Source organism: Cinclus cinclus, chromosome 10, assembly GCF_963662255.1.
Source record: "Cinclus cinclus chromosome 10, bCinCin1.1, whole genome shotgun sequence".
Classification (NCBI taxonomy): Eukaryota; Metazoa; Chordata; class Aves; order Passeriformes; family Cinclidae; genus Cinclus; species Cinclus cinclus.
This window is the reverse complement of record NC_085055.1, coordinates 21,744,357-21,766,885: the sequence shown is the minus strand read 5'-3', so window position 1 is coordinate 21,766,885 and position 22,529 is coordinate 21,744,357. Positions and strand designations below refer to the sequence as shown.

Here is a 22,529-nt window from a genome sequence, read left to right as displayed (position 1 = left end):
TGGTGGGCTGATGGGGTGTAGAATGTCATTATATCCATGTGTCTGGCCTAGGAAGTTCTTGTGGATGTATGACAGGTAAATTCATTCAGAATGTGCTGGTGTCAGCACTTGGATTTGAGGGCTGTCCATACAACATAAAATCACTGGATTGTTTGAATGGGAACGGACCTTAAAGACATCTAGTTCTAATCCCCTGCCGTGGACAGGGGCAACTTCCACTCAAGCAGGTTTCTTGAATGCCCAGTTCCTACTCAGAGTTACCATAGTCCCCAAATCTCTGTTCAAAAGTAAAAAAAAAAACTTTATTTTTAAGTGACTGACATGCACTGGGCTTACTGATGGGTATTTGAAGCCACCCAGTGACCATATCTACCTCTCAGTCTTGAAGGTGGCAAAATGTAGGCAGGAGTTCCCCTCAGAGGACTAAAACTTGGTGTCAAGGTGAGAAGTGTCCTACTTGGTAGCTGTTTACTCAGCTGAAGCCAGTGGGTGAGCATTTCTGTTCATCAAAAGAAACTCATTGTTCACTGTGTTCATTTAGGAAGGAATTGTTTCCTGTGAGAGAGGTGAGGCCTTATCACAGGGTGCCCAGAGAAGCTGTGACTGTCCCATCCCTGGAAGTGTCCAAGGCCAGGTTGGACAGGGCTTGGAGCAGCCTGGGACAGTGGAGGGTGTCCCTGTCCATGGCAGGGAGTGGAAATGGACAGGCTTTAAGGTCCCTTCCCACCCAAACCATTCCAAGATTCTATGAAAGGTTTAAAGGTGTGGTTGGCATGTTAGATTCCATGTTTCTGTTTGCCAAAAAGAGCTAAAATTTCATTATTCTGCAACAAACTGAATCCTTGCATAAAGCAGGAGGATTCAGCTCACACAGTGATGGTGTGTGACTGGCTGAGAGTGTCTCATGCTACAGACACCTTACTGCAGGTGGGGAACACCTAAAGGTTAAAACTTGTAAAGCTGGTGTGTAGCTCCTGGGACAAGCTTCCCTGAAAGACTTAATTGTGTCCCTGAATGAACACTCATGTTGGCAGGATGTGCAGTACTGGCCAGTAGCAATGTTTTTCTGAGCAGTTGTCTTTTTTCTTTTTGTTAAGCCTGAAACACTTATTATAAATAAAACATGTTCCTTGGGGAGTGTCAGAGCTCTACAGGTGTTATGCATGTAGGTAAAGTATTAAAGATTTTTTTTAAAATCCTTTTCTCTGGATTATGTTTGCTTTAGGCTTTTATATTAAAAGAAGAACCCCAACCAAACCCTTCAACAAAGCTGTAAAAATGCAAGCAACGTCCTCTTTAAAGCCTTTGAATATACACACATCCACACACGCTCACTGTTGTTTTTCCTTGGCAGAGGGGCTGTGTCAGAACACACACAGTGGGCTGTGAGACATCCATTAACTGGGTTGGTGTGCCTTTGAAAGTGTGAGAGGCGTTGGAGCCACATGAAACGGCTGCAGCTCGGGGGCAGAGCCAGCCCCAGGCTCCCTGCCAGCTTTTTTTTTTTTTGTCTTTCTGGAGTGATATCTTGAATGGAAGGTGGTGTTCTGCCTTGGGATGGATGCAACAGGGAAGCTCTGTGCCTTGGTGAAGATGCTGTGTTTTCCCCTGTGAGAATGGAAAGGAGGAGCAGCACAGATCTAAAATGTCCCTTCTCAGTGCCAGCCGTGCTGCTGATAACTGAGATTGTCTCGGATGTGGGATTGCAGCAGCCTCCCCTCTCCTGTGGTGTGGGGCTGTGCCTGTGGCTGAGCCAGGGCAGGAGCAGGGATGAGGCTGAGCATGGGAGGTCCTCACAGTACCCTGGCAAGGCACAGCACAGGTCCCATGTCTCATGTGCCTTCTCTTTAAAATTTCCCTGACTCGAGGGAAGAAGAAAATCTCTGTGCTTCAGGAAGCCCAAAGGCTGGAAGAGTGTGAGGGAAAGGATGCTGGGGGTCTTACTGCCAGCTGAAGGTAGAGTTGGGGATAGAACAGGATGAGGAAGGCGCAGGAAGCTGGAGAATTCCTCTAGCATCTGAGGGCCTGAGCTGCCAGCCCCAGTAAGGGCTCCTGATGTCCCCTCTCCTAATGCCAGGTGCCACCCGATGTCTTGGGCACCAAAAGTGCTGTGCCAGGCTCCGAGGGGCTGCAGGGATGAAAGCCATCAAAGGAGGGAATTGTTGTAGCCATTTAACATTTGTGTGGTCCTGTGTGGTGCTCTCATGGCTCTGTGGGAGCGTGGGGTGGCTGGGAGGTCTGTGCCTTCCCCACAGCTCCAGTCCTGGTGATCTTCCTGCCTATCCCACCCTGTTCTGATGGGTCTTCTCCCAGGGCAAGTGGTGCAAGAGTCCCAGGAGAAGCAGCCAGGTGGCTTTTGAAGGTGGCTCACACCCCCCGAGATGGGTAAGGTAAGATGATGGGGTGTGTTAATAGATAATTAATGGCAGTGACACGGCCCATGGGTTATTACAGGGGAGCTCCAGTGAGAGCAGTGTGTGTGTGAGCTCTCGGGACAGATTTGGGAGCGGGTCTGTCTGGTCACGTCCCTGAAGGACAGGGTTGAGTCCCCTTCCTGCGTGCCTGGGGGCATCCTGAGTGGGGGATGAGGCTGTGGCTCTGTCACAGCTCTGACCAGAGCCGGGTGTCCCTGGCTGGATGACTGCAGGGGGTGGCCAGGAAAGAGTGTCCTGGCACAGAGCACTCTGAGGAGTGAAGGCAAACACCCCTGCTGCAGCCAGGGCTGCAGGGTGACACAGGAGGTGGGGTGGGCTCAAAGCAGTAGAAATGCAGGATGCAACACGCAAGGGGTGGGGGGCACCCACACATTTTGTGCAGGGCCCAGCATGGGGAGGCTCTGCACCCACAGCTGGCATGGAAGTTTGGGCCCAAAACAGTTTTCCCTATGCCAAAATAATTTGGGGTGCATGGGGTGCATGGGGATGTTGAGTGATTTGGGGTATCTGTGCTAAGTCTGGGGTGGGCTCTCACACACTCCTGTCCTGGTGTGGTGCTTCACCAGGATCCCTGTCTTCTTCTGCCAGTCAGAGGAAGACCCCTCAGAGATCTGATCAGATCCAATCCCAGTCAGATCTCTCCAAGCTTGGTCGGCAGGTCAGGTGCTGGGGGATCTTCCTCTGTCAGACAGTGTGTTAGAGACATGCCCACATCTCCAATCTGAAAAGGAACAACAGAGCTCGTCCCCAGCGATGCCTTGCTTCCTCTTGCCATTCATCCTTCTGGGAGCTAGCAAATGGTGAAATATGGAGTGCATCTGATCAGGTGAACTGGTTCTGAAGCAAAAACCTCTGGGGTTGGAGTTCTTTCCTTGGTATCTAATAGGCTTGCTGCAAGGGTGGCTCCAGAGGGGCTTTTCTCAGCCAGAGCTCCTCTTTTCTCACCAATTCTTGCAATGGAGGAGGATGCCAGACAGGCAGGCTGGAGTCCACGTGTTTTCAAACTCACTTTGTCTGAGAGACAGTTAGAAGTTGAGCTTTGTCCTTGGTCAGATCCTGCTTTGATATGGGATTTTCTCCTTGGAGCCTAGGCATGGCCTTGATGAGAGAGCTGGGATTTGTGGGCTGTAGGAAGTTCCTAATGCTCTATATGAAGTGTGGCTTTACAAAAACACCAGCATTATTGGAGCAGCCACTTGTCCAAAGTATCCCCATCCAGCCTCACTTAGCATTTGAAATTTTCAGCATCTGTCCCCAGAACACCCCATCAGGGGGCATTTGATTTATTTTATCCATTCATCCCCATCCAACAACACTTGTGGGTTGAATTCTCTCTCACACAGTGGATGCCTTCTTTGCTCAGAGAAGAAGCTGTGGCTGCCCTATCCCTCATCCCTGGAACTGTCCAAGGCCAGGTTGGATGGGGCTTGAAGCAACCTGGGATAGTGGGAAGTGTCCCTGCCCATGGCAGGGGCTGGAAACAAGATAGGCTTTAAGGTCTCTTCCAGCCCAAACCATTCAATGATTCTGTAATGCTTCTGTTCCCCCTTGGAGATCCACAGAAGTGATCAGGGTGATCTCCTTCACTTTGAGCCCATGCTGAGTTTGCCCCTTCTCCACCACAGGCATTGTGCTTTGGCTGGTTACAGGAGCCTGGGTATCATCACAGAATCCTTTAGTTGGAAAAAACTTTTAAGACCATAGAATCAAACCCAGCACTGCCTTATTCCCATGGCTGAGCATCTCAGGAATGCCCAGTGGTACTGTGGAGCGGGACAGGAGCTGTGGTGAGTGGAATAACCCTGCCGAGGATGCTGTCTCTGTGCTAGTGGAGGGCTGGTAGCAGGCACCTGGGCACGGGTACCACATCCCCAGCAACATCTGCACAGCTCAGGGGTTTGGTGGCAGCCACCTGGGCACGGGTACCACATCCCCAGCAAAATCTGCACAGCTCCCAGTGCAGGGTGCCGCACTGCTGCAGCCGGAGTGACTGGGCAGCAGCATTGCGCTGGAAAAGCTGCCCTGAAGAAAGTCACGGAAAACAATAGGAATTGTTCTGTGCCTTTGTTCCCTTCCCTTGCCGGATGTCGGAGGAGATGGAGCTGCCGGCGGGTGGGCAGAGCGAGCGTGGCTGCCTGCGCTCCCTCCTTGGCACCCGCCGAGCCCGGCGCCTGCCCTGCGCCTGCCAGCGCCTCCAGAGCCGGGATCATCGCTCGTTGAATAATTAAAGTTGGACATTGTCAGACGAGTGAGCGATAAAATTGGCCAGCGATTCTCAGTGTCTGGGGGCGGGAGGTTTTCTTACAGCTGCAGAGCAAAACGATGCTAAAGCTGCTGTTTTGCTGCGGGGACCTCAGCCCGTGATCTCAGCCCAGATTTGCTGCCAGCACTGGGGAGGGGTTTGTGGTACCCACACTTGCTTGGGGTGGGTGGTCTGAAGTGGACTTGTGGCTGAGAAGTTGCTGACTGGTCCCTAACCTGGGAGCCATGGGATCATTTTGGTCCAAGCCACGCTGCGCTTCTCAATTTCTATCCCTGCCAGTCCTCAATGGGCCCAAGCACGTGTGGGCAAACCCCTGGGTTTCCCTGCTGTGGCTCTTTGTGCCACTCACCACCATCTGCCTGTTGAGAGCTGGTGCCTGTGGTCACTGCCTGGATCAAAGGGCTACAAGCAAAGGAGAAGGAGGGTTTCCCCCTGTACTGCCAAGGGAGATTCCTCTCCCCATGCCAGAGCCAGCCCTAGGGCTGAGGTGTTACTTCAAGGCAGCCTACAGAGAGAGTTCATAGAATCAGAATCCCCAGATGGTTTGTGTTGGAAGTGATATTAAAACTCATCTCACTCCAACCCCCTGCTGGGGGCAGGGACACCTTCACTAGCTCCATCCAACCTGGCCTTGAGCATTTTCAGGGATGGAGAATCCACAGCATCTCTGGGCAACACTCAACACGGAGAACTTGGCATGGGGTTTGCCTGGCCATGCTGACAGTTCCCCATACAGAGCCTCCATGCAGGGTGTGCATGTTCAGCCTGGGGAGCTGCTGATCCTGATGCAGGAAAGCTCAGGTGCTTCCAAAACCCCAGCTGCTCTGCACATCCCTTGGGTGTTGGGACAAGAGTCGTTGCTGAAGGAGATTAAAGCACAGGCAGTAAGCACGGAACATGAGTGTTGCCTCCTTCCCCTTGGCCTCTGGAACATTGTTTATTCCTTTTGTGGAGAGAGCTCAGCTGACCTCCAAGCCAAGGAGAATTTTCCCATTGCAGGTAGAGCAGGGGCCCAGACAGAGTTCCTGGATCTCCCACACCACCACTGAGTGACCTGTAAGCCCCTCTTCTGCTCATTTGTCTCTGTATAGACCTGAGATCTGCAGAAGATACCCAGAGCACTGTTCCCATAGTTGGCATGCTCACGGTTGCCTGGGTCGGATTCCATCCATCCATCCATCCATCCATCCATCCATCCATCCATCCATCCATCCATCCAGAGCTGCCCTTCTGGAAAGTGGTGAGTCTGGGGATCCTGAAGCTGCAGGGATCAGCCTCTTCAGCAGGTTTGGGCACACTGGGGGAAGGTGACAAAAATTAAAACATCTGTATCAACAAGGGATAGGCAATAGTGGAGGGCTGTTGGTCACATGCAGGGGTGAAACGAGAGCAGATGCAGCTGTGGGTGCTGCACAGCCCCATCCGAAACAGCTCCGGTGTGGAAGCATGGTCTCAAAGCCTGTCTTCCCTTGTACTGGTGAAAGTTAAGTGTCTGCTTTCTGGAGCCCTTTCAGAGCCTGCCAGCTCAGCTGCCATGTGTCCTCCAAATGCAGGGCAGGATGCTCAGCTTCCTCCTGACTGCCTGGGAAGGACCATGGACTGCAACCCACTGCCTGCTACCATGGCCAGAGCAGGCTGGGGGCTCCCTGCTCCTTCGTTCCCTGAGGCTGGCAGTGGATGTGGGACCATGGAGGGCTCTGGGACACGAGCGATGCTGGTGGCTCGCCACCTCTTGGCAGGGATTGCTCCATGCTGGGAAGCTGGCAGTGGGACTTGCTGTGTTGGGGCGGCTTTGTGCTTTTCTTTTTTGGTGGTGCTCCTAAAAATGGTGCCTTTTGCAATCCTCCCAGTCTTTCACAAAACTTTTCCTGGCAGAACCTCTTCAAAACTTCTGGGAATTCAGCTTTCGAAAGGCTTTGGGGTTAAAGACATTTGTGTTTCTGTCCAATGCTGACAGGTTTCCTGGTGTGGAGATTTCTTGCCGGAACTCTTCTTTGTGATGGTGGGTTGGACTCAGGGAGCTGAAGCTGCTCCAGGAAACACAGGGAAGATTTTCAGCCTGGGAGAAAGGACAAAGGTGACAAGGGAGGAGCTTTGGAAATGTCTGAGGATGGAGACCTCATCCCACCAGCCTGGGGAAGGTGTTGCCGTTGTTGAACCCAAACTGTGGTTTTGGGAACTGCAATCTGGGATTTCACTCTGAGAACAATTCCCCCCATCCCCTTCATAACAGATCCCAAAGGGCTGATGCCCACCCTGCTGTTCACACAGGTGAGACCAACTCCATGTGCTCATCACTGACCTCCAGCTCTACCACCAGGGATGTGAGTGTGGCCGGCTCTGCTGGCCCTGCTGGTGCAGGCAGGAAAGTAGACAAAAGTTGGGGACACCATAGGATGGGCATTTATCCATCAGTTACTTATGGGGTCCCTCAAAGATTTGCCCTTGCCTGTGCTACGTTTCAGGGAAAAATACTTGACGGACTCAGAGGTCTTTTCCAACCTAAAGGATCCTCTGATTATATACAGATGTTAGGAATAAAGACTGAAATTAATAAGGCATGAAGCCCTGAAACATGGCTTTGTGTCTGCAAATAATAAGGAATGAGTTACAGCCTTGGAAGAGCAGGAACGTTCCCCTGTGTGCGGGGTCCAGCCAGTCCCTGCTGTCCATGAGGGGCCCTCCTCACACTGTCCCCTGTGTGAAAGCTCTGCTTGCAATGGATTGCCTACAGATGGGTTTCTCAACCTTTCCTAACCCAGAGATGGCCAAACCTTTCTGGTGAAAATTCAAGGATCATTTTGTTCAGAGCCACCACATGGTTTTATTTACGCCCCATGCGAATTAGGCAAACGTCTCACTGTTTGTCTCTTTTATTTCATCCCCATGTGCTTGCTTCTGCACATAGGAATGTGTGCCTGTGTGCTTAGGAACTATTTTGCAGACCACTTCCTACTGTCCTGGGGACACGGAGCAGGTCCTGGACCCGATGTGGGAGTGATGTGTGTCCCTGTCCTTACTTCACATCACAGCTCAGTTCCCCAGGCAGGGAGGAAAGCACTGGGCACAGGCCAAGCCACTCCACCATCTTCTGCCAGGCCAACATCCCCCAGCCCAGTGAAGGGGAAAACCCTTGAGGATCTTCATCCCTGTCCTCACTTGGAGACTGTTCATTAATGTGGATGAGCAGCAGCCTGAGCCCACCATGTCCTCTGTGCTCATCGGCCTTCACCTCTTGCCTGGAAGTCCACAGGTCTCCCTGTGTCTTGAAGGGGCACCCACAGTTGTGTCCTTGGCTCTGAAGATGTCCCCACTGACTATTTTGTTTGGTCAAGAAAGCACTGAAAGGTAGCTGCATCCCCTTTGGAAAACAAATGGACTCGGAATCTCTGCCAGGACTTTCCCTCCCTCCCTGGACCCTTGCAGAGTCTCAGCAGGAGCCTTCCCCAAATCCATCCCTGGCTCAGGGCAGTGCTGCCAGCTCCCAAAGCCACGCTTAACTTGACACATGTGTGCAGCCCTGGGAAATGTGGCTCTGATTCTTGTTTGTGATGCCTTCCCCAGTTCCAACCTGACAGGAGCCTTCCCTCCAAGGCACCACCTCTCTGCCAGACATGCCTGGAACTCCAGTCTGCAACTTCCCTTGGCTTGGGGTTCCAGTGAGGTGAATGCTCCCAGACCCAGCCCTGGTGGGTATCCTCAAGGGATCAGGGGAGGGTCATGGGAGATGGGATGGTTTGTCCTCCTGCATCTCTTGTGTTCACCTCCAGCAGCTGCCATTCAGGGCCCCCCATCTGCCATTTGGGACCCCCAGGTTTGGTTATGGCTGTGCCACTGGACACCATCCCTAGCATGAGGATGAGGAGACAGCAGTGCCTCACCTCTACAGCTCTCTCTTGCCGAGAGGTTAAGCTCTGTTTAAACACGGTCTTGGTAGAACCCTAATTTGGGGGTTGCCCAAAGGGAGGCTGCTTGGAGAGGGGGAGCTCCATGCAGCCTTGCTAGGGCTATTGGACCGGCACACAGCCCCTCTCTCCAGGTTCTGAGACAGAGGCACCAACATTCTTGGTGTGTCTTGGGGTTTGTGGGGTGCAGTACAGCTCCTCTTGGGATTTGGGACCAATGTGTGTGCATGGTGCTGCACTCCACCGTGGGTTGCACTCCTTGGGCTGTACTTTCAGTCCCAGCACGGCCAATTTTGGGGTGAGGACAGACTGACAGTGAACACGGCCATGGGTCCAGCTCTGGCTGTTCCTTGCTGACAAAACCCCCAGTTTGCAACACAGTTTTTGGCGTTTGGTCCTCGCCATCCGCTTTCTATTCCAGCGCTCGCCTTGCGGGAAGGCTTTGGGGACGAGGGGGGTGGGAGCCTGTTTCAATTGTTTGGGGAATGGAAGAGACTCGTTCTGTGGCTGGAGGAGCCCAGCCGAGCTCACTGTGTGCAGGGAGCTTTCCCACTGCTGATGCTTCCCTTGCAGCAGCAGAACCTGGAGGGTTTCTGAATAGGTGGAATTATTGTGGCAGGGCTGGGTCTGGTGGCTGGGCCTTGGGACAAAACCTTGCCAGGATCGTAGGATGTGCATCACCTACATGGGACAATACTGGGGGAGAAATACACAGTTTTTGGGATCTGGACACGGTGGAGTGGTCTGGAGGGGCCAGAGTGTCTCTCATCCAATACAATCTTAAAACCAATGGATTTAGGGGTAGGAAGGTTCCCACCCAGGTCTCTCCAGGCGGGGGCGAATCTCCCACCTACTCCCATGTAAGCCCAGAAAAATGAATCACCAAAAAATGAAAGGAAGCGAAGAAAGCAAGCAAAAAAATAACGATTAAAACATCCCTCCCCAAAGCCGCCTTCCAGAGGGCTGGGCAAAAGATAAAAGCTCTCGGAGGAGCCGGGACTCCTCCTCTCCCACCACCGACCTCTCATTTAAATGTCTGTGTGCAGGCTGCAGCCGGCAGTGCCTCGGCGACCGCCCCAGGAGCCCCCCGGCCGTGTCCCCGGGGGCGATGCCCGGGCAAAGCAGAGAGCCGGGGTTCAGCAGCCGGGGGTGACACAGCCCCGGGCAGGACGGAGCGGTGCGGGGGGCTCCGGGGAGTCCCAGTGCAGAGCATGCGAGAGCCCCCGGGGAACTGAGCCGGGCAGGGAGGAGCGGACAGCGGGGGGGTCCCAGTGGATGGACCCCCTCCGGCCAGGCCCCCGATGTCGGCACCGCTGCTGCTCTGGGTCGTTCTCCTCCGCTGGGCCAGCGGCGGGGGATTCATCCGGCCGGGTAGGACGTGGCAGCACTGCACAGGTAGGAGCGAAGGGCGGGTGGGCTGCACCTGGGCACAGGTGTTCACCCTGCTGGGAATGGTGTGCTCCCGTGGCTGGAATGCTTCCCGCGATGTCAGGGCAGACCCCAGAAGGCGTGCTCTGTTTTGGGGGGGTATGGCCGGTGTGGGTCAGCCTCTGGCTGGCAGCCCAGCCCCAGTGTTTCAGTGCTCAGTGCCCACTCAAGAGGACCGAGTGACAGATGCTGCAGGCTGCCAGCAGCCATGGATAGCAGGATGTGGGGGCATCCCCGTGCCTGCAGCCCCCACAATGCCAACGGGGGAGCAACCAGCCTGCTCGGAGCTGTGGGGAGAGCTGCGTCTGTCTCTGTTGCACAAGCGTTGTCCCAGGTTCTGCTGGAGGCAGAGAGGAGGGGAGGGGAAGGACTGGAAGAAGGAGAAGAGAACCATTATGTCCCCCCGGAAAGTCCCTCCTGCTCCGGACTCTTCTGTGCTCTGACAGGCACAACCTCCACCGTCCTGGAGGCAAAAGTTTCCTTCCTGAGCCAAAGAGGATCCCCGTGCCCTGGCTCATCACATCCCCATGCCTGTGCTGTGTGGGCAGTGAAGCCTGAGCTCAGATTTTGGGATTGCTTGGGCCCAGGCTCTGCGTGCTTAGGGCTTGTCCCAGTTTGATGGCAATTGTATTTGCTTTTTGTTACAGCCCAGATGACGTGAGAAGAAAAACAGGGAGAGATTGGAGAGTTTCTGCCCACTGCCTCCTCCCTGAGGTGCTCCAATCTTTCTGGGAATGTCCCCGCTGTCCCCAAGCAGCCTTGGCTGGAGGCATCCTGGGAGTGCTGAGGCCCCAGCATCGTCCTGGGGACCCCAGCACAAGGTCCCCTGACACCACTTGTGCTGCTCAAGCTGGCCTGGAGCACCCCAGCTGCTCTCCCAACCTTAGCAGTGGATGTGGGAGGCAGACTGGGACGCAGATCTTTGGATTTAGGGATTTGGGGTTGGTCTTAGGACTTAGCTCCTTCCTGGCCCATAACCTCCAGCCCCAGCTGAGCTCTCCCCCAGTTCATCCTCACCATCTCAGGGGGAACTGAGGGCTCCTAAACCTCTCTGCAAATCCAAGCCTGAGTTCAGCTTGTGTTTTTTTGCTGGGAAAAACAGAAACTGGCTGTTGCCCCAGTGATGCGTTTCTGAAATAAGCTCTTCCAGTTAAAACTCCCCCAGCAAAACTTTGCTTTAGGAACAGCTTAAACCAGCAGTGGGGTGGGCAGAGGGCACACAGAGCTGCCAGGGTGGGAAGGACCTCATCCATCTCCCTGCTGTGGTCTGGATGGATCCACATGAGCAGATTCCTCCTTGCTTTGCCCACCTGGAACTGTGATGGCCAGGCATGTCTGGAGGAAGTGCTTCCCTTCTCCATCTGGTTTGGATTCAGACACAGAGCCCAGCCTTGCTCCCGGCTCCCTCCTTCCCTGCTCTCCCGCTGTGCCCCAGCAGCCCGGATTTATTAGTACAAATTGGAGCTAAAAGCCAGGTTTCAGCGGGGTGGGATGCAATCAGGGATGCTTTAGTGCAGCCAAGTGCTGCTTCATCTCTTGGGTATCATCTCCCTTCTCTGCCAGAAAAGCATTCAAAAATAAAAACAGGAAGGTCAGAGAAGTCCCCACAGCTGCTAGAGCCCTTCCTGTGCCGAGATGTTGCACCTGGCAGTGCTCAGGAGGGTGGCACTTTCCGGTGCTGTTGTGCTGCGTGTTCTCACCGGGGCGATGCCCTGGGGCTGGGCACGGCGTTCTCTTCTCTGGGGAGAGGGCAATTATTTATAATGAGTGGTTTGAGTGCCTGCTGGGAGAGTGCGTGTGCATGTGTGCAATTAGGGCTGGGTTGGGAGAGCCTGAAGAGGGGCTGGAGGGGTAGAGGTGTCCCCACTGCCCTGTGGACAGAGATGGGGAGGGGTGGCTGCCCTGAGAGCAGAACTGTGGTACGGGATCCCTGCCTGCTCTCCTGGCTCCCGCTGCGGTTGCCGGTGCCGGTGCATCCCGAGGAAGTTGGTGCCAGCCTGGGGCTGCCTGGCTGAACTGCATCAGCGAGACGGTTCTACACACTTGGTGCTCCTGCTGCGGCGATGGAGATGCCAACCTTGTGTCCGAAAGGCAGATCTTACCTCTGGCCCTGGAGCATTACTAAATCAGATCCAAACGCTCCTGCGGCACGCCGGGCCGTCCTGCCGCTGCGGAGCGCCCCAGCCAGCGCTGGGGTACCCCCATCCCGCATCGGGACAGGGTGGGACGCCGTGGTGACCCGCTCGGCTGTCTCTTGGCACAGACCTGCGGCCGCTGGACATCCTGTCGGAGGCGGTGCCGGCCGGGGGGCTGGCCCGGGGCATGCGGGTGTTCCAGGTGCAGGGGGTGCGAGGCTTCCAGCTCTCCTCCTCGCGGCCCCGCGCCCTGGGCTTCCCCGCCTCGAGGCTCTTCATCCACTGCGACCGCTTCCCCGAGGAGTTCTCCATCATCGTCACTCTGCGGGCGCTGCGCGTCCCCGCCAAGGTAAGAGCGGCCGGGCGGGCACGGAGCGGGCACAGCCCGGCCCCGCGGTGCCAGCCCGTGCCCTCCCGCAGAGGAACGAGTACATCTTCACGCTGATGGTGGAGGAGAGCCCCAGCGTCCTGGTGGGGCTGCGCTACGCCCCCGACAAGCTGCATTTCCTCTTCTGGAGCCAGGAGCGCGCCGGGGGCTGGCAGACCCGCGTCACCTTCCCCAACGTGTCCCTCTCCGACAACCAGTGGCACACGCTCATCCTGGCTGTCTCCGGCCAATCCTTCTCCTTGACAGTGGACTGCAGCATCCCCAAGGATGTGTAGGTTGGGGGCTCGGCGGGGCGGGCAGGGTGATGTTCCTCCACCAGCGTCTCCTCCGGCCACCAGCAGATGCTGTGAAATTGTCCCCCTGCCTCTTTTCTACCCGTCCCCAGGGTGGTGGAGACACCATTTCCAGCCTCGCTGTCGGTGAGGAGAGCCAGCTTCTACCTGGGCAACAGGCGGAGAAGGAAAGGCGTGTTCACGGTAGGTGCCCCACGCTGTGGGCTGTGCGGGGTACCCAGCTGTGCTCAGGGGTGCTGTGGCTGCCTGTGGGATGACCCACAGCCCTCTCTCAGTCCCCCTGTGCTGGCAGGGCTCGGGCCACGGCACAGGAAGCAGAGGTGGCTGCGCATCCTTCCCATGTGGAGGCGCTGAAAGGCAGCTGCTCCACGCTCTGTGCCAATGCTGCCCTTGCACCAGCTGTTAGATTGCCCCAGCTGGGAATCTGGGATCTGATGAAAGTGCACAAATCCCAAGGGCACTTCTGCATCCCAGGAGGGAGGGCAACAAGCAGAAGTCAGGCAGGAAACCCAAGGCAATGATTACCTGCTCTTTCCATTCTATGATCTTGTGGGATTTGGTCTCCATCCCTCTGCTCCCACTTTCCCAGGGCTTGCTGAGACAGCTTGTCCTGCTGCCAGGAGCCGATGCCACCCCCCGGATATGCCAGGCTGTGAACTTCAAAGTAGGAACACTCTCTGTCCCCACTGTCCTCCAGGATGTCCCTGCCAAGCCAGTGAGCAACGAGGTGCTCAAACACCCCTACGGTCAGTGCCCCTGCAGCACGGGCTCTGTTGGCCACCTCCACCTCTGTCAGGAAGGGTCTTTGCATGGGGCTGGCATCAAAGCAGGAGCAGAGGGGAAGAGGGTGTTCCCAGCACCCTCTGTTTCTCAATGTGTGTGTGTGTGTGTGTGTGTATTGAGATCCCTATCCAAAATCTACCTGAAAAGACCTGGGAATGGCCCTGCCTGGGTCCCTTGGCAGACCTGGGTTCATGTCATTGGCCCCACACAGGGTTGCCCCAGTCTGTGGCTTCCCAGATTTGTTCTGGGATTCCATTTTCCCCACTGTTTGATGCCCATCAATCAGGATGAGACCAAGACATTTTCCCCTCCTGCCTGTCTGCTCCTTCACTGTGTGCACTAAGAGGCTCCTGTCTCACTCCTCTCCATGCCCAGAGAGTGACATGAAGGTGACCCTGGGGGCCCGGCCACGCTGCTCCAAGCGGGAGAAGGCGCAGTTCTGGTTCAACGCCTCCCGGCGAGGGCTCTACCTCTGCAATGGCAGCACCTGGCTCTCCATGCTGGAAGGTACTGCTGGGGAGGTACTGGTGCTCTTGGGGAGGCAAGGAGACCCTTGCAGCAGAGCAGGAGCTGAGATTTGCCCTTGAGACCACTTTGGGATGGGAATCAGCAGCAGAGTGAGGGGCTGGGGTGTCCCCCTGTCTCTCCCCTGCTTGGCCAGGCTTTGCTTTGCTCTTGGGGTACAAGTGCCTCTGTGGTCCCTCCACCTTCTCCACATTATCTGTCTCTCCTGGGGATTTTCTGGGCAGGATGAATTCCTAACCTGTCTGAGCAGGACAGCTCACCCCATGGACAGCCATGCTCAGGGTGTTGGAGTGCTCTCCCCCAGTGCTGAAATTTTTGTGGGATAGATAAGGGGAAACAAAGAGACACATCAGCTGCCAGAAATACTGGGGGTGATTAGGAGGGTGGCAGACACAGGTCTGGATGTCATCCAGGCTCTGGTGGGACACTTTGTAAGGAAAACAGTGGGAATACCAAGGTGGGAAAGGCAACCAGAGCCTGGGTTGGATGGGTGCTCTTCAATAATGACATGGATTTCATCCACTGGCACTCTCTCACTCACTCCAAGCCATCTGCCCAGGATCTCTGGAGAGGACATGGAGGATGGGATCTGCCCTTAACTGAATTGTCCTCTCCTTCCCTCCTCTCCCAGCATTTTTAATCTCCCGATACCCACAGGGTGGGTCTGAATGAGCCATTTGTTCCCCACTAGCAGTGGGGAGCTAGCAGTGACTGGACCCCCCTATCCCTCCCTACCTCTGGAAGTCGTCAGGATTGGCACAGTGTCCTTGTTTCCCCAAGGAGAACTCACGCTGGGGTCTTACTGACTTGTGCCTCTTGGTGCCACCAGCACTGCCCCTTCTGCCATTTGTCTCTTCCAGTGCCCATCCATCTGCCACCAGGGCCACTCTGGAGGTTTTTTTCTCCAATTTCTGGCATTAATTCTGTCTTAGTCTTCTCTAACCTCTCCCAAAGGACGCATCCAGCTCTCTGCTGGAGAGCAGGCAGGGCTGGATGGGGCTGGATGTGCTGCCCACTGAGGTGCAGCCAGCCTCTTACCACCCCTTGGTTTGGCCCTTCACCCCCAGTGACACCAGGACCTTCACTTTCCCCACAGAGCTTTGCACTGCAGCAAGTGCCACTGAGCCAGCCCTCACGGGGCCCCTCTCCAGCTAAAATCACCTGGTTTTAACCTCATCCCTCTTTTTTTTGTGGGCTCCCAGTCCAACATAGGCTGGACTACGTGGAGGAGTACCAGAACCTGGTGACCAACTCAGAGACGATGGGCATTGAGGTCTTCACCATCCCAAAGGTGGGACTGTTTGCAGCCATGGCCAACCGGATCACGCCCCCAGGATCGGCCATCTACAGGTGGACTGATGGGAAGTTTGTGCACTACCAGAACATCCCCACCCACCAAGCTCAGTCCTGGAAGTATTTCACCATTGGGAAGAAGGTGAGGCTGCCAGGAAGGTGTCCCCATGTTTCAGTATATTAAATTGCAGTTGTCCAGCATTGGCTTCTCTGAAGTCTTGTGCATGGTTTAGAGAGTATAGGAATTGCATCTCAGAGATCTGCCTGTGGTCTTAAAGAGCCACCAGGGCCTACAGTTCCCACTCAAGACACACTTAGTCCAACCTGCTGCATTTTTAAACTCGTGCTTTTAAATTATTCCAGGACTTCTGAGCCACCTCTCCTTCCTTGGGCAATCTGCCTTGCAGCTTGAGCAGAGGATTTATCTGGTTCCTCTCCCTGGGAAGCTGCTTATCACTTTGGGGGAGCCCCAGGAAAGGCATCTGCTGACGGCCAACTCTGTGCAGAGCTACCAGGGAAGCTGGGATTGTTCCCCCTCTGTAGTGACCCATTGTGGCTTTGTCCCCAGGGTGACTGCAGGGCTCCCCCATTGCCAGCCACGTGCACCAGGGTACAGAGGGATGGGCAAAATTTCTGTCCCCAGGCTTGGTGACACTGACATCCCTGCTGGCTGGATACAAACAGTCTGTGTTCCCTGTTGGTGGCAGTGGGAACTGACGCTGGGCACCATCTCTGACAGGGGACATGGTGGGGACTGTCCCTCATGGTGGGGACTGTCCCTCATGGTGGGGTTCTGCAGAAGGCCTGGAAGTGCAGCTCTGTTGCACTGCTGGCTTTGGGCTGGGAATGTGCTCCTCACAGGCAGGAGATGGGAACACTGGGAGTCTCGAGGTGCTTCCCATCAGCTCGGCACATTTCTTCATGGAGATGGTGGCCAAAGAGGTGTTAGTTACACCAGCAGCTGCTCCAGTACTGGTGGTTTCAGTAGCCCAGGTTGCCCACACATGGGGAAGGTGAGATGCACCTCTGTGGGTGGCACCACCTCGTTGCTGCACTGTGATGTGCTGCTGCTCCTGGTGGTGCCTGTCAGTGCAGAGCAGGGGACTGGAGACTCCCGGGCTGTGGGGCTGGGTCCAGGTGTTTTTCTTACCAATGAAGCTGTTTCTGGAGATGCCCCAAAGGGGCTCCCTGGAATGATGCTTGCAGAGAGAGCAGAGCTGGGGATTCCCCTTCTACAGGGGATGGGGGACCCAGCACAGTCCTGTCCTTGGGGCTGGCTGCTCCTTGGCTGAACAAAGCCCCAGGCTGGTGCTGGCAGGGTGCTGTACAGGCCAGGAGGCAGGAGACACCCCCAGTGACTCTTTCCTCTTTGTGGGCTGTGGCCCTGTGACTCTTTGTGGCCCAAACGGGGCATGATCTCTGCTGCTCCATCTGAAGGACACTGGAGTGGCACAGAGCCAGCATGACAGAGCCTGGATGTGCTCCCTGCCTTGCACTTGGCCACCTTTGCTGCACCACTCTTGTCTCTTACACTTTTGCAGGGGTTTCTCATTCTGGAAAACGTTCTGTCTCAGGGAATTGTTATCATTATTGTCACTGTTATCATACCTTGCCTTTTCTTGTTCTGAACCACCCTTCCATAGAGGAGTGTTTGTCAGCCAAACCTCCCTCCTTCCTCAGCACATTTCATGTCCATGCTTCCCATTCCTGGGGCTGGAGGGCATGAGTGGAGACAGCTCAGCCCTCCTTCCCCTTGTCTAAGAGGCTGCTGGCTGCCAGTTGTGCCCCTGCCATGCACAAACACCCCCACAGGCCACTGGATCCCTGTCCCTACTTTGTGTTGCTTGGAGACTGCTCAGGGATCCCAGCCAGGGCCATCTTGTCCCACATCAGCCACCTCCATCCCTTGCCCTCCATCCCACCTCCCCCTGCATTTTCTTGTCCATGCTCCTTTGGGAGCAGAAAACCAAGCTGTCCTGGCTTTTCCTTTTCTAGATCTTCCTGGCAGTGGCAAATTTTGAGCAGAACGAGAGGGGTCAGGAGTTCTCTGTAATATACAAGTGGAGCCACAGGAAAGCCAAGTTCATCACGTACCAGAGGATCACCACGCACAGTGCCAGGGACTGGGAAGCTTTTGTCATCGAGGGAGAGGCTTTCCTTGCTGTGGTCAACCACAGAGAAGGTACCCAGCCCTCAATTTTCCCTGAGACAGTTCCCTGGCAGGTGCCCTGCTCAGAGCAGGCTCCCTGTGCATCCTCAGATGGAACAGAGTGCAGGGCAAAGCCAGGGAGGTGTGCACACAGCTGCCAGCCTGGGACACCCAAAGCCTTGCAGAGGAGAAAAAAGCTTTTGAGGAAGTGGCTGATGCAGTCATCATCTGGGTTCCTGACTGCAGGGGGGCAAGGACAGGAGTGGGGACGGTGCCTGTGCTGAATCTTTCTGCTTCTTTTCATTTTTATCCCAAATATTATGTAGCCTGGTAGTGCCACAGGTTGAGCCTTTTGTCAAACCAGATGCTTGGTCTTGTGGGCACAAAGGAAATGGAGTGAGAGCCAGATGAGGTCCCTCCCTGGATCCCCTGAAACCATGATACAGCCTCGTTCCTCTCCCCAGACCATGAGTTGTTCTGCATTGGGATGTGCTCCCCTTGGTGCGGAGGATGAATGGGTTGATAGCACAGCCCTGGCTCTCTGGGATGCTCCCAGCTGGATTCAGATGATGGCCAGTAGGCTCCTTCCTTGCCATCAGGGCTGGCTCTGGGGGCATCAGCTCCTCTGGCACCAGGCTCAGAGCTGGCAGCAGCCTGCTTGGGCACCTGTGGGCTGGGAAGACCCTGTGTCATCTGTTGGACAACTCCAACAGGGCTAGTTTGGATGAGACCTACTCTTGTGGCAGTGTGGTCCCTTTGCCAGCCATGTACATCACACATGGGTTAAAACCATCATGGCCAAGCCAAACTGGGGATGTTTCCCTTTGAGGAGGCTGAAGGGTCAATCCCTGAGGAGCTGCCACTCATCCATGTGACCATTCCCATTCTTCCTGCAGCCTTTCTTTGCCCAAGTCCTTGTTGCAATGAGGATTTAAAGCCCTCTGGGTCTCACACAGTCATGAGGTCGAGATGTTCGAGCAGAGCCCAGGAGCTGGATGGAGAATGGGCAGGGGGGAAGCACCTGATGCTGGGAGCTTAGGGACACAGCTGGGACTGGCTCCACTACACAGGGCCACGCTGTGGGGACACACCCTGGGGCACTGGCACTGTGCCTCTGGAGTGCTGCTTGTGTGGAAATAAAGCACCTGCCTGTCCCTCCTCTGCCAGGGCTGCCACAAAGCTGCCACTGTGCCCTCAGGACATGCTGTTAGTGTGTTCCATGGGATGGGAGGCACCAGGAATGGAGACACTAGGTAGGGATGAAGGAGGTTTTTAGTAGGGATGGAGGCTGTAGAATCTCTTTGGCTACTTCTTGGGGAGCAACAGGTCACTTGCAAACAGCCTTGTGACCTGCTGGCAAATATTCACATAGCTGAGCCTGTTTCTGGGTCTTTCTTATACAAGACAGGAATTGCTTTCCCTCATGGTGCACACCTGTCTCCCCCAGGGAACAACCACAATATAGACAGCGTGATATACAGGTGGAACCCCAGGACAGGGCTGTTTGAAACCAACCAGACCATTCCTACCTCTGGAGCCTACGACTGGGAATTTTTCACCATCGGACCGTATTCCTTCCTGGCTGTAGCTAACACATTCAACGGCACGTCCACTAAGATCTACTCACACATCTACATCTGGCTCAGTGGCTCTTTCCAGCTCTTCCAGTCTATCCTGGTAAGACTTGGCCACTGCTCCTTAGCACCCCCCCTCTCTGTGTTTAGACAGGGCAGCCACATCCAGCTTCTCATGGCCTCCTTCCCCACAGACGTTTGGTGCAGCTGACTGGGAGGTTTTTCATATTGGGGACAGAGTCTTTCTGGCTGTTGCCAACAGCCACAGCTATGACAGTGGGATGCCAGCACCCTCCAACTTCTATGCCATCAACTCCTCCATCTATGAGCTGAACATCACGGCCCAGATGTTTGTTAAGTTCCAGGACCTTCTCACCTACAGGTACCTGTGCAAGGATTCAGGGTGCTCCTCTGTCCATGTCTTTCCCCTGAGCAATCCAGAGGTCTCACAGAATCCCAGAGTGGTTTTGGTGGGAAGGCACCTTAAAACCCATCTCATCCCACCCCCTACCACAGGCAGGGACACCTTCTACTATCCCAGGTTGCTCCAAGCCCTGCCCAACCTGGCTTTGGACACTTTGAGGGATGGGGAACCACAGCTTCTCTGGGCACCCTGTGCCAGGGCTTCTCCTCTTTCAGTTCAAAACTACAGTGGCTTGTCTCCTGGAGGGTTCCTGCAGGTTTTCACTCTCCCAGGGACTGAGAGTGGTGGGGAGGGTGATGGGTGATGGCTCCTTGGCACCAAATCCCAGTGGGAGCTGGGAGAAGGCCCTAGATTTGGGAATGAGGGTGGATTTCTTTCAGGAACAGCCTGGCATTTTCTGTGTGTCCTCAGGGTGTCAGAGGTTGGGGTGGGGTAGGCTCTGCCCCATGGACACACAGCCCCTCCTTCAGCTGACCACACAGGGGTCATCTCACCTGCCCCTCTGATTATTTCATCCCCAGTGCCCTGGACTGGGAGTTCTTCTCGGTGGGAGACGACTCTTTCCTGGTGGTAGCAAACTCCTTTGATGGCTTCACCTTCTCTGTTAACAGCATCATCTACAGGTACTGCAGAGGGCAGGCTCGGGGGGCTTGGGGGCTGTTCCCAGCGGGAATGACACTGCACAGGCACAGCCTGCTGCACCTGCCCGGGGAGGATGGATAGGATTGTTCCCTGTTCTCAGGCAGGAATGGGAAGCCCTGATGAGGGACTGAACCACAGCAGGGAGATGGGAGGTGCCAGCCTCATGGCTCAGCTTCCCTGCCCTTCCCAGGTGCCCACCTCACTGTCCAGGAGCTAACTGCCTTCCCTGTGCAGGTGGAAAGGCTACGAAGGCTTCGTGGCAGCCCACCACCTCCCCACTGTGGGCTGTAGAGACTGGGAGGCATTTCACACCGCTGAGGGCTCCTACCTGTTCTACTCCAGCGCCAAGGAGCCCCTCTCCAAGGTGCTCAAGCTGAAAACCACCTGAGGCAGCTGAGACACGCTCAGCTCATCGCTGGGACCAGGGCAAGCTGGGCATCCAGGGGAAGATGGACCACAGAGCCCAGGAATGGCTGCAGCATCAGCTGGGCAGTGGCTGGCTGTACGCTCTGCAGGATGGGAGGAGGAGGAGGAGGGTGGGGCTCCAGGGCTCCCTGCAGCCTTGTCCAGGGGCTGGCAAAGGGGCTGTTTCTCCTGGGAAAGCTCTGCCACCACAGTCCAGAGCCATGTCCTACCCAAGGTCCCTGGAGCCCAGGTGCATCCCCTGGCTTACCAGGACCGTGATGCTTGGCAATTTCCAGTCCCCAGGAGGGACCCAGAGCTGCCAGTAGCTGTGGCCAAAGCTTGCAAAAAAACAGGGAAGGAAGAGACAGAGCAGAGCATGAGCTTCTGGGATGGGTGCATGGCAGAGGGGAGTAAAAATGTGAGAAACCGAAGAAAAAAAAGTGTGTCCAGGCTTGGCTCTGTCTGCCTGGGTCTGTGATGTTCCTGAGGACCATGTGGTTTGATGTTGCAGCCATTCTTCATGTCACCTTCATGCCACTGCCACAGGTGTCTACCCACCCTCCTACTCTGCCATGGCTGGTTTGGGTCTGCATCAACAAGTGTCTTGTGTGTTGTACAAACTTGTTGGTGTGTTCAAGGGCCAGCACTGGTCCTTGCTAGTCCACACACCTTTGCATGAGGTTAGCAACTCCTGAGAAAACCTACTTTGCATTTGGACCAATCCAGCTGCCACAGGCATAGGAAAAACCCAAAACTGCTTCAGGTGAAACTGTGGCCTCTTTTCTTTCTCCCACCTTTGCTGGGGGACTCTTTTGCTTAACCAGAGCTCTAATAAACTGTGTGCACCCAGCCTTTCTCACACATGGGTAACCGAGCTGCTCAGCCCGTGGCAGAGGCATTCTTTCACCCAATAAGTCACCCCTGAATGTCCATGGCCTGGCAAGGATGAGATGGCCCTGAGCACAGGAGTGTGCTGGGATAAGGGTGCCCCTCTGTTCCCCCCACCCAGGACTCACTGCCTCCCACACTCACCTGTGTCCCAGAGCACCTCTCAGCCTTCCCCAGAGCCAGGTTTACTTCTGAGCTGGGACACCCATCCTGGCACTGGGGAGCACTCAGGAGGTGCCAGCCCCATCGAGAAGGGCTGGGGGTCACAGCCTGAACCTTCCCAGGCTCCAGACCTGCAGGGTGAGCCTCTGCATCCCTCCCTCCTCTCCCCGTTCAGTGCAGCTGCAGCTGGCTCTGTCAGGAAGGACCATTTCTCCCTTGTGAAAAAGGGAGAATTTGATTTGCTTCCATCACTGAGCTGTGAGCAGCAACTCTAATTCAGCCCTGAGGAAGGGCAAGATAAGGCAAGAGCAGCTGTATTTGGGCAGCTGGTCCCTGCTGGAGGCAGATTCAGCTGAGGGTAGGAGGGGATGGCACCTAATGGGAGTCGTGCTGGTACATTGAATTTAAACTGGTCTGCTTTGGGAGAGATTGAATTAGGATGAACCCCCAAGCACCATGAGCACCACCACCCTCCCTGGATGCTCAGCTCCCTGGACATTCAGCTCCCAGCACAGCAGAAACCCTGAGGGCTTTTCCTAAGTGCAGGGCTTTATTGAGGAAACAAAGGTTTTGGAGTTCCCCCCCCCGAATTGCTGGAGGCAGGCAGAGGCTGCCAAGGTACTGGGGGCCTTGGGCAGGATGCCTTTAACAAGACAGATGCCTCACTGGGGTGACCCCTCTGCAGTGACTCTCTGCACCCCAGGGACCTCCTGGCCCCACAACTCATCTCTCACTTCCAGGGATTTGCCGTCTCCAAACCATAAGCACTCGACTGGGGCTGCATTCCCTGCGAGCCCAGCTCTGTGGGGGAAAAAAGGGTCTGGCTGGGGATGTTTG

General features: G+C 55.4%; 1 protein-coding gene across 1 annotated transcript; it reads left to right on the top strand.

Annotated features, from left to right (window-relative positions):
- Window positions 1-9,904: 9,904 nt before the first annotated feature.
- On the top strand, window positions 9,905-20,658 carry TSPEAR (thrombospondin type laminin G domain and EAR repeats). The gene is made up of 12 exons (XM_062499339.1): window positions 9,905-9,998; window positions 12,295-12,515; window positions 12,587-12,825; window positions 12,940-13,030; window positions 13,437-13,593; window positions 14,006-14,137; window positions 15,358-15,590; window positions 17,444-17,630; window positions 19,045-19,274; window positions 19,366-19,553; window positions 20,117-20,218; window positions 20,472-20,658. Exons 1-12 carry the CDS (start codon window positions 9,905-9,907, stop codon window positions 20,623-20,625), a joined length of 2,028 nt encoding a protein of 675 aa, XP_062355323.1. The 3' UTR covers window positions 20,626-20,658.
- The last annotated feature ends 1,871 nt before the right edge of the window (window positions 20,659-22,529 follow it).